Source organism: Euprymna scolopes, chromosome 22, assembly GCF_053919585.1.
Source record: "Euprymna scolopes isolate OS-2025 chromosome 22, ASM5391958v1, whole genome shotgun sequence".
Classification (NCBI taxonomy): Eukaryota; Metazoa; Mollusca; class Cephalopoda; order Sepiida; family Sepiolidae; genus Euprymna; species Euprymna scolopes.
In genome coordinates this window covers 82,547,044-82,559,389 of record NC_136503.1, presented here as the reverse complement: position 1 = coordinate 82,559,389, position 12,346 = coordinate 82,547,044, and the positions used below count along the sequence as shown (strand labels likewise).

The 12,346-nt window shown below is 32.3% G+C and overlaps 1 protein-coding gene and 1 non-coding gene across 4 annotated transcripts in view; one reads left to right on the top strand and one right to left on the bottom strand.

Moving 5' to 3' along the window:
* The window catches only part of LOC145243512 (disheveled-associated activator of morphogenesis 1-like), a 415,531-nt gene that overhangs the window by 398,805 nt on the left and 4,380 nt on the right, over nucleotides 1-12,346 (top strand). For all 3 annotated transcript variants that reach the window (XM_080106477.1, XM_080106478.1, XM_080106479.1), the window contains 4 exons: nucleotides 27-87; nucleotides 3,483-3,614; nucleotides 6,462-6,626; nucleotides 10,800-10,914. In XM_080106477.1, coding sequence (XP_079962603.1) covers nucleotides 27-87; nucleotides 3,483-3,614; nucleotides 6,462-6,626; nucleotides 10,800-10,914 — 473 coding nt within the window. The remainder of the gene's footprint in view (nucleotides 1-26; nucleotides 88-3,482; nucleotides 3,615-6,461; nucleotides 6,627-10,799; nucleotides 10,915-12,346) is intronic.
* Trnar-acg (transfer RNA arginine (anticodon ACG)) lies at nucleotides 5,795-5,867 on the bottom strand. The gene has a single exon. It is a non-coding gene; the product is annotated as a tRNA-Arg (tRNA).

Below are 12,346 nucleotides of genomic sequence, written 5' to 3'. Positions count from 1 at the left end.
ACCAAACAAACTTATTCTCTTTTTAGTTTCACTGAACTTGATAAAGATCTGCTTTTTGTAAAGAAAGGTCTCTCTGAAATTGAAAAGGTGAGTTCGATTTTAAATTCTTTTAACTTGTCGTTTATATATATATATATATATATATATATATATATATATATATATATATATATATATATATGTGTGTGTGTGTGTATATATATATATATATATATATATAAAACCATTCTGAAAAAAAAATTTTCAAAGTAAAGCCTAAAAAAATAATTTTTGATTATAAGATATTTTATTAAAAATAAAACCATTCAAAGAAAAGAAAAAGAAGCATTTTAAAGTAAATAGTTTGTTGGGGTTTGTATTACTGTACACATAGATTCGAAAAAGTTGTCAAAAAACAAATATATAACAAATAAATGTTATCAAAGGCAAGATAAGTTACTTTTCTACTAAACTGGATATATTTTTTGTGTTTTTATTCAATGTAACATATTTATTCAGCTCGAAAAACATGCAGTGTTTACCGATGTATTGGACAATTCAAAATGGCGCCCGACTCTCTCTTAAACACGGTAAGTTCGAGAAAAGGTGTTATAAATAATAAACTAGACAAAATACTATTAAAAAAACACCGAATATATGTCAACCTATGTCACGGTAATATATATTGAGCGAATTTCTAACAGTATTTTGTCTAGTTTAATATTTATAACACCTTTTCCCGAACTTACCGTGTTTATGAGAGAGTCGGCCGCCATTTTGAATTTTCCAATATATCGGTAAACACTGCATGTTTTTCGAGCTGAATAAACATGTTACATTGAATAAAAACACGAAAATTATATCCAGTTTGGTAGAAAAGTAACTTATCTTGCCTTTGATAACATTTATTTGTTATATATTTGTTTTTTGACAACTTTTTCGAATCTATGTGTACAGTAATACAAACCCGTTTTTTTTTATGTAAAGTTTTAAAATTAAACTTGAATTATGTAATTTTAGTAATCACATCCTTCTTAGATAAAAAAAAAAAAAGAGATTCAGATAATTATCACTGATACAGCATCACATTAATGTGGGTGTGCTCCAGGGATCGATATTGGAATGTTTATTATTCTTGCTCTTCATAAATGACCTCCCTCTGTATTGTTGTCATATTTGAGTTGGTAAATCTCTGTCCCATTTGGGGGTTCTTGATAAGGTGCAGAAACGTATCTGTAATTTGATTATTTCCCCTTTTTTTCTTCTCTGCACCGTCTCTTTGACAGACGTAATGTTGCTAGCCTCAGTTCTTTCTATAAATGCTATTTTTTTTCTTATCAAGGCCCGGAAGCCACTCAGGGATAAGGGTTATTGCAAGTACATTACGTTAGTGTGGAGATTTGATGAAGTGTTTACTTAAGGGGGTGGTTCATTAGGAATTTGTTAACGTTGGACTTGAACACATCCAAGTTGTAGTCCGGTGGGAAGCAGGCAGACGGAACAGAGTGCCACAGGCGTGCAGTTCTAAGAAAGAAGCTTTGTTCATGGAATCCGCGTTTTGATTTAGGCACAGATATAGAGTGGGGGAAATTTTTGCACAGTGGATTCAGCTAGACGGGTGTTTTTCGTAAAAGATTGGCGAGGGGGGACCAGAGATTGGAGTTCAGACGAGCACCTGCCATGGAAATAACGATAAAACAAGGATAGGCTCGCAACGTCTCTTCTGTGGGAGAGAGGTTGCAGGGTAGAGAAAAGGGCATCCCCCACTAAGCCACGAAGTCTATTTTGTACTCTGTCAAGGCAGGATAGGCTGTTTTTAGCAGCTCCTGCCCAGATATGGCAACAGTATTCCATCCTTGGACGTACTTGGCTTTTATATAGATAGTGAATTGCATCAGTAGTGAGATATCTTCTGGAGCGGTAGAAGGATCCCACCATCTTTCCAGCGACCTTGGCAACAGACTTGCATGTGTTCTTCAGAATTGTCTATTCTATTCTCTGCTTCCTTTGTTCCAGCTCGTTTGACTTGTTGGTCTAATGATCTTCATGAATATGCTGTTTTAATACCTAATTGTAATACAGCTTTCTATTCCAGTAGCTTATTTTCAAAAACTGCAAGCTTGCTGGAACCCTCTCCCTGCTGTTTTATTCCTACCTTTAACCTTCGTCTTTTCAAGATTAAGGCTAATGAGCATCTCCTGCCTTTGCAATAATCATCTTTTGTTCTTCTTATCACCTTACATAAAGTAGCTTCATGCGTTGTCTGGAGCGATTTACATTAAAAAAAAAAAATCTATAAATTATTTCCAATATGTATTGCAAGATGTAATGAATATGAGCACATGCGGGTTCCTCCTTACAAAGAATATGGTTGGCTGGTTAAACCATAAGTATCAACTGGAGATATGTTGAAAATATGCCCCATGATTAAGTATATACCAGCTCCAACCATGAACATGCGTTCAGCAACGTGAAATACTAGATTATTACTGGAATAATGTAGCCAAAACCAAAATCACTCAGCTACTTTCACGGGACATATCAGATTTCAGGTTGTTATACCCCCCTCCCCCAAGTGTGAGGGAGTTAGGAGAAAGAGAAAAAGAAGTATGAGAAAAAACAATAGGAAATAAGTTTATCCCGTGAACAAAGACATAGGAAATAGGATCGGTGGAAAGGCAATGTAGAGGAAGTTGTTCACCAAGAAGGAAGTCAAAAAGAAAAAAAAGAAGCCAAGGTGGGATTGTTGGTCAGGATGTGGTGATTATTGGGGCAAAGAAGGTCAATATATTTTAGAGTTAGTTTTAGGAGTGATTGAGTTTTATGACGGTTCATGATGGTTGGGTACAGTTAGGGACAGTCATGGGAACGAAGGTTGAGAATTATGAGTTGAGGACAGTGTTCGGTTTGGGACAGTTGGTGGCTCAGGGACTCCCTGAGAGGTTGGAGATCTACAGTTTAATGCAAGCTGTGGCTTGGAGCAGATGGGGAAATGAATTGAACAACCAAAAAATGAACACACAGAAAACTAAGATGTGAACCTTACCGTGTAGAGATTTGATAATGTCACACACACACACACACACACACACACACACACACACACACACACACACACACACACACAACTGATATTTACAAAAAATATTGGAGTCTGTGTTTTCTTTTGAGTTGTTTTATTTTATTTTTATACTTGTTAACCCGTGTGCATCTCCTCGGCAGCTGCCAATGTGAGGGACAACGACACGGCCAGAAAAGAAACATGGAAGCAATGTTGGGGGTCAATGGCGAACTTGTTAAGTGGGGGACCATCTGGTTATCACAAAATTATCAGACTGAGCTAAGTAATCGTTTCTGATTGTTTTAGCAATAAATACAAGACAAGAAAAGACTTGATATGACACAAAATTTTTCTTGCGTGCAATGGTACTTTTTTTCTAACTATATATATATATATGTATATATATATATAAAATGTTTTTTGTTTTTTATTTTTTTTTCAGGAATTAGAGTATTTAAGGAGCCGCAATAGGGATAGCCGTGACAAATTTGTACCTGTCATGACGGACTTCATCACAGTGGCTACTTACAATTTCTCTGAGGTTGAGGAAGCATATGTGGAGATGAAACAAAAGGTAAAACTTTCAAGGCAAAATATTCTTTTCTCGCATCAAGTTCATGTTCTTTTGTAAGACTACACCTTCACTACATTCAGAAATGGCCTTATGTCAGACTTGATCACAACCATACATTTTATTTAATGGAAATCGCTCCAGACAAGACATGTGTGGCACAATAACGTAGCTCCCATTTTGAGGGAGCTAGGAGCTTATACATTAATAAACCTGATGCCTAACTTGTTCTGTACTTGTGTGGAGGAAAACCATGCACACATTTCAGTGAATACACATTTTTAAAGGTTAACACTGTTTGTGAATTCAGTGCACCGAATATGTTAAGCTATGTTGACATTTGAATTTGAAAAACAAAATATGGGTGATGAATAGGGCTATGACAACAGCATATTCTTTTCGTCGTTTTACTCTCGAGTATATATCTGACACAGACACAATTAATCAACCAAGAACCACATCACTATACATAAAAACATATAAGATATCAAAAGATATTTACCTGAGAATCAAAACAAGGAAAAGAATATGCTGTGGTCATAGTCCTAGTGATGAAACATCTCCCTCCCTCCCTCCCTCCCTCTCTCTTTCCCCTTCAACTCACTTTCTCTCTCTTTCAATGAAGAAAGAGAGAATTGAAAGATAAACAGTTGAAGTGTGGATTCTGTCCGCGATAGATACAAAATAGCAGTTTTGCTGCACACATGGGTCGATGACTAAATATACCTTCAGTACATTCAGAATAGCCTTATGTTAGACTTGATCACAGCCATACATTTATTTAATAGAAATCGCTCCAGACAATGCATGAAACCACATGATGTAAGGAGCTAAAAAATATATGATTTCAAAGTCAAAACTTAACCAATGATAAGTGCTAGATGGATTACTTCTGACCCAGAAAACAGCAATTCATCCTCCTGTGTCAGAAACATGGCTCATAGAATGTGAGGCCTAAAGGACAAAATGAGAGAAGCAAGAGTTACGTAGCTGCTGAAAGTAAACCAAGGGTTTACTTTCTACTTTAATTCGTGAGTGTTTACTAAGTCAGTTGTTTGATGTCAGAGCTTCAATTAACAAGACGTTTAGAATATGGCAAATGAAAGTTATTCGCTTGGTTGCACATGTCTGAACAATTTCCAGAAAGTCAAAACTTATTCTGAGTCTCTTTGCATGTATAGAGATAATTAAGTAGATACTAAATAAAGTATAAGCAGCAGATGACTGAAGTATTAGTATTGTTTATAATTTAAATCTCAAATCTAATAGGTCCCACATTATTGGCCAAGCTTCACGCTGTAACCTCGGTCCCATGACCACAACGTTACATCCCCATTCCTGTTTTACTAGTACTTTAATGGAATGTGCTCTGATGGACTCATACCACTTGTACCCCCCTCGACTTACATACTCTCAAGTAGCTACAAGCAACAAAATCTCACTCCTTCACTGTTGAAGTTCATAGCTGCCAAATAGCCTTCTATCCTAAATTTTTAATAAATAGTTAATATTGTCATCTATAGGATTTTTAATAGTGAACTTAGGGAAGAACGACATATCGTAAGCATTACATTTCCTAACCTACTAAAAAAAAAAAAACGTCATATCATCACTAAATACATCATATCGAGGCCTATAGCCACGTCTAGAGAGTGAACATTGTTCCAATTATTATTAAGCCTCCCATTGAAAAATCGCACATGTGCTTACATGCTGTGGCAAACACACTGCAGTGGGGGTTTGGAAGGAGTGTGATTAACTAGATTAATTACTATACATACCGATTAGTGCAATTAATTACTACAGAGTGCACAAACAAAATGGCATTTTCTATGTTATGATCTGAGTCGCTCTTTAACAACATTTCCAAAAACATTACCTACATCCAAAAAAATCGTTTTCCAGAAATTCAACTTATAGACAAGTATATACTGTAAATAAAAAATATATATATGTATTGAAAACTAAAGTATTTAAAACTAGCGTCGGCACACACAACGCCGAATCAAACACAAAATCAAGTACACTCAACATCGTCTTACGATCAACACTTACCCTGTGAACTTTGAGTATGAGAAATTCTCATATGCACAAAACAAAATCACTGAAAAAAAACAAAAATACCCTAACTAAGGGTAAGGATAATGAGTAAACGTTGGATAAAATGATGGTTAGAATTATTACAAACTTGCCAGGATTCGAACCTGGAATCTTCTGATGCGTAGTCAGACACGTTATCCATTGCGCCACAAGTCCTGTCCATATGTCATAAGATATTCCGTGCTAAATTCCGTTGACATGGGCAGGTAACTTTTTCAACAATTGCATGAAACGGCCCCAAAACCCTTATTTTGGGCTTTTTGTGTGACTCGGCATTGTTCGTTACAAACCATATATAGATAAGGACAATCTAGGGACTCCCACCTTTCAGGGAAAAAAAAAGAATTTTTCAATTCGGTGCATCCGTTCAAAAGTTTTATTGGTATATATATATATATATATATATATATATATATATATATATATATATATATATATATATATATATATATATACACACACACATAAATAAATGAATAAACATTTAGAATTTTATTAATAGTATATATATATATAAACTCGATGTATATAATATAGGAAATAAAATATGAGAGAGCAGTGAAATATTATAGTATATAAAATAATATGTATGATTTGAGGAAAACCAAGCAAGAACCTGCCAGTCACCATGTTCTGTCCATTCTATAGATGATGAAATGACTATAGAAATATTTTTTATTATTTATTTATTTTTTTTTTTTTGATTCATTGTTGTTGATGAAAGGCAATGTACTTATTGCATCGTTCCAGTATGAAAGAGCAGTGAAATCTTTCTGTGAGGACCTTAAACAGCAGCCTGATGAATTCTTTTCTACGTTTGATCTCTTCTTGACGTCCTTTGCTGAAGCTAAAAACGAAAACGATCGAATCAAGCGGATGAAACTTGAGGAGGAAAAGCGAGCCAAACTTGAACAGGTAAACGTTTTATTCGATACTACTACTACTACCACACACACACACACACACACACACACACACACACATATATATATATATATATATATATATACACCTTTGTAAACAAATATATACTTAAAATAGTATATATTCAATAAAGTTATTCAAAATTGCCACAATTAAGCTCAATATGAATGGATTTACACCTTCAGAGCATATATAATTTTATTAAACATTCTAAAGTAAGAGAAATATTCACTTAATTCTCATTCAATTAAATGTAAATAAGTTAACACTTTTGTTTTTTGTTACTTAGAAATGTTTAATAAAATTGTGTGTGTGTGTGTGAGAGAGAGAGAGAAAGAGAGAGAGAGAAAGAGAGAGAGAGATTTGCAAACTTTGTTTTCGTATAAGCTGTATCGCCTGAAGAGGTCGTTAGTTACTGGTAACTAGCTGACCGAAACATACTCATGACTGTGTCGCAATATATTACTGTTTATGTAAAAACAAATAAAGAGTGTATATATATATATATATATATATATATATATATATATATATATATATATATATATGATGAGAATAATGAGATATAGCGATAAAAAAGGAACAAACCAAATTATGTGTCCATCAACATTTCGTCTTTATTGTAAGACTTCATTTAGAAAAAGTCTTACGATAAAAGTGAAACGTTGACGGACATATAACTTGGTTTGTTCCTTTTTTATCTCTCTCTCTCTCTCTCTCTCTCTCTCTCTCTCTCTCTCTCTCTCTAAAAGCGTATATGTCTGCCTGTCTCCATATTTTCAAACTCTATTTTCTCCGAAACTAAAAGTCGCAGAGCGCCGCTAGGGAGCTCAAATGATTGGATTGTTTTTGGACTGAAGATCTCTGAAAAAAAATTTCACTTAATTTGAACGAGTAGTGTTTTTTTTGTTTGTTTGTTTTTTTGTTTTGTTTTTTTAACGGAAAAACGTTTTTATGACAGCGCGTTGAAGGCGGACATCTTGGAATTTTGTGAACACGCCACGGGGAGATAACTCCATTTAAAGCGCCGACACTATCTCCCCATCTTTAATACTAGCTTTTCTTCCTAAACATCGAACCTTTTGCTCGGTATCATAACAATTTGTTTTTTCACTGTAAAAAAAAAACTACTTGATGAAATTAAGTGAAATTTTTTTCGGAGAACTTCATTCCATAACGGATACGTACAATTCAAACTTTTGAGAGAAGACATTTATATATCAGTTCTTATAACACATCTTGGAGAAGTGGAGACATTTCTTGTAATGGAGGAGATGGGACACTTAACTTGGAAGGGTTTATAATGTTCATTATAATTGATGATGAACACAATTACCTTTTTTGTTGTATCTGAATGACGACACGAGACAACACTTACAAAACATAATGATGACTTCTTTATTCATTTGATCGTCCGGTCGAATGACGTCAGGAATTCAAATTTGGATTTACATGGTTAATCTTCTACCCTTCGCTTCCGAGGGATTAACTAACCAACTATTTGACTCTCTTGTTGACTGACTTCTCAACTCAACTCGCTGACTAAAATCCGAACCCATAATATGGAGAAATGTCCTTTGTCTATGACGTCAGAAGTGTGTTTTTCAAACGTGACAAATTTCACGTTGCTTAACATATGTTTGTCCAACACACTTTTGGCGAACAAAAGAATCCTCAATATATAACTCTAACCTATTTTTTTTTAACACTATAATTTAATTTGCATTGTTCATTCTTTTGCTGACATATTTAATATTCAGATTTCTAAAGAATTGAAAAATCAACATTTTTTTCCGATATAAACAATATTTAACTATTCTAATAGAATTTAACAATAGACTAAATTTCTAACATTTCATTTCTTAACTTCGCCTACAGGGTTCGATTCTAGGCTTATCCTAATCTCATTTTCACTTATCTAATATTCTTCTTATTTACATGGGAAGGGGACAGCCCTTCCCTGTAACACAAGTACCAATATATACAAAAGGTCCGTTACTTTACTCTCCCATTTCTTTCTATATATAGTGTTGTAACGGTTAAGTTGTGTACAATGGTCCACGGAGGTATTGCCAGTGTAATTGTAAGGAGGTGAGTGTAATGGCTGATATGTGTGATAAAGAAGAGTGGCCGATCCTCATCAGTGCTAGCGTCTTATCAGTGACCTGCACACGGATAAAAAATCGCTCACACCTCACCATTAATAAAAATAATAAAAGTGTCAGATTCAATATAATGGCGAAAATGAATTTTAACATTTATAATAAAGTTTTATTTAACAATAAGATAAATCATTTTGTTTTGTTGTTGTGTTTTGATATGTGTACTGCTGTGCCGGCAAGCAAGAGAAAGATCAAGTCATTAAATGATTTACGAGATGTTCATAGTTCTTGGAAATAAATGTTAGATTTTTAGAATCGTACATAGTCGTGAGGACTTAATATGTATTTCTTACATAGAGTCAGATAGAACTTGAGCAAAAGAACTGTAACAACAGATGAAAAGAGAAAACCTCCTCTGACTGAGGAATTCATATTTTTTTTCTTTAATGAAAATTGTTTCTTCTTTTTTAGTTCCAGTAATGATGTCCTTTTCTATGTTTCTTTAAAAGATTTTGATCTTTAATTTATTTTCATGTGCTAAAAAGCAAAATTATGGCTATACATAATAAATATTTTACTAAAGACATTCCTCTGAGGAGATGAGCCTTACATCGAAAATCAATGGATTAAGGAAAGAAATGTCATGTGTTCCTTGTTCAAATAATAAATTTTTGTTTTAAAAATTCTATATTTTATTGCAAAAAATTTAACTAAAAAAAAAAACAATGTTTCATTGGCTCTATCTAGTATACTGAGCAATCTTATTTGGCTGGGATTGTCTTATATAAAATTATTTCTGCCCAACAATATTTTGTAAGACTGTGAGCCACAAGATTAATTAATCTGTGATTTAATTCATCTCATTATTAAACATAGTTTAAAATAACAGAAAGCAGTTTAAATATTGGTATGTATTGTTAAAAACAAACATGCTACTTGCAATCGATTTTAGCAACTTTCATATTTAAATCCTGATCGATATTTTATTTTTTATTAGTCATAAAGGAAGGCAGACGAATTTTTACCCTTATAGTCAGACGTTCTAATACTTTTATGCTATTCTTTTTTTTTTTTTGCTAAATACTTTTTACTTTTACATACATCAGCACATCCCTATAAGAAACTCTGTTTAGTCTGCGTTTTAAAAACAAAATTTTTATTTTCAATTGGTTTTAGTGATTATTTTTTAATCTTTAATCCTGATAACTATTTAATTTTTTTATTAGTCATAAATAAAAGTCAAATGATAAAAAATAAAATATAAATGCTTATCCTCACGGTCAGAATTCCTAATGCAACTATCCAAATCCTTTTCCGGTACTTATACAGAATAAGGACGGTGTTAACGTCAGAATTTTCTGGGCAGTTTACATAAAATGCAGAAAGATGCCCAAATCCTCAGCCAATGAAATTGCAGACACCAACATCATTTAAGAACGCAATTATTTGCTATCATTGATTTTAAAAAGATTAAAAACTAAACATTTATTTGATTAGAACTTTTTAAAAATTCAAAAACGAAGAAAAAAAATCATATAAAAAACCTTGCTATCAGTTATTCAAAAATGAATAATTATTCATGAAACTTATCTTATCATGAGTTTATTTTTTTCTTCATTTGAATTTTAATTTACTTAAAGTTTCATAAAAATTGTCCAATGATTATTCATTTTATTTTCTTTGTAACAACAAGGAGAATATTGTTTTCATTTTTCCATGAACTTTTCATTGAATTATCTTTGTAAGAATAGAAATAATGTTTTTTAATAAAAAAAAAATTGGCTACAGCATGTGAGCAAAAAAAAAAAAAACAATGACAAAACGTTCGTTTGTTGCTTTTTGTAAACTGCCCACAAAATTCCAACAATATCAAGGGCCCTTATCCTGCATAGATGCTATTTTTTAATATTTAACCCTTACAAATATTTCCTCAAGGTTTTCACTTTACAAGGATACACACATCAGCACATCTCTATAAATAAAAGTTTTTCATTGTTACACGTGCAAATTGAATGGAAACACATCTTAAGAATGGATACATTTTTTTTATTATTCACAACAGCTAAAGAAAGAAAAAGAAAGACAACGTATCTTGAAAAAGCAAGATTCTTTGGCCAGCAGCAATAACTCGACGGAGAAAGGGATAACTAATGGAGTACAAGAAAACACAGAGAAAGGTTTGGAAATTGATTTTTCTTCACTCTCCCCTCCTTCCCTTAACCTGTCTCAAACTAAAACTTAAAAATTAAAATATATAGCAGTACAATTAAAAAGAATTTTAGGTACTAATAGGAAAAAGTATATAACAAGTTTCACCTATCTCATTTACTGTTATAGGTTTTGAACCAAAACTTGCATATGTATATTAATCTGTTTTACCAACCATTTCAGCCAATTCCTTATGCATGTTTCCAGAAAATATGTTCGTTTTGTTTCTATTTAATTTTTTTTTTTTTTTTTTTTTTACATGTTTTTCATCTTAACACCTTCTAGACAATAATCTACACAGGAGGTTGTGGTCATTTTTACTCTTGTGCTAATATCTACTCCCAAGTCTACTCATTTCACTGGAAACTGTTTTTAATAGGTTCATATTTTTGGTCTAGCACTGCCAGTGTTTCATTTTGAAACTAAACTACATCTTTAAACGTAATAATAGATGCTCCCTTCACCTACTATTTCTTATTTCCGGCTGTTCCAATGGTTCAAATATTTTTCTTAATGAGGAAATAAAGAAAAAGTAGATTGTTTGTCAAAAAGTTTTTGGAACTTTGAAGACAAAACGAGGTGACTAACATATTCATATAATTTTTAATTTTATTCATATTTTTTAATCATTTCATATAATAATAAAACAATTCATTCCCACCTGTTTACATTTCTTTTTTCCTTTCTTCGTTTTTTTTTTTGATTATACAACTTATTCTAGAATGGCAGTTATTTTCGAACAAATAAGTTCCATAAAATCATAGCTGATCTACAGAGGCTTTGCTCTCTCTAAAAACATTTCCTTATTTCACTCTCCTTTGACCTTTTCACATAATAACAACGTTCAACTTAACCAGACAACACCATTCATAGTTATCGACATATTCTGGAAATAAAATTCACTTTAGTGCTTATTTAGAATTAAACCTATTTTTAAAACAAAAATACAGAAAAATCTTTTCAAAAAACTTAATGATGTATGTACCCATAACGGAATGAAGATGTCATGTTCCAAAAATCACATAAATCGATTAAGTAGTTTTTTTTTTGTTTTTTGTTTTTTTTTTAACTAACAAAATCAAATTTTATAACAAAGTAAGATATTAGGTTTTGATGCACCGTGTTTTATAAATAAGGAGGAGACAACGTAATTCAAACTATCGAAATCAAAATCAGCCTTGTAATAGCTACAATTTCCTATTAAAATCGCTAACAATAATAAAAAATGATTTTCTATATTAAAAAAAAACTATTTGATCAATTTACAAAAGTTTTGGAATACGACATCTTCATTCCATGATGGATACGTATATCATAAAGATTTTTCTGTAGTTTAGTTTTTCTTTTTTTAAATAGATTAAATTCTGATATCAAAATAATTAACTAAACAGAATCTACAAA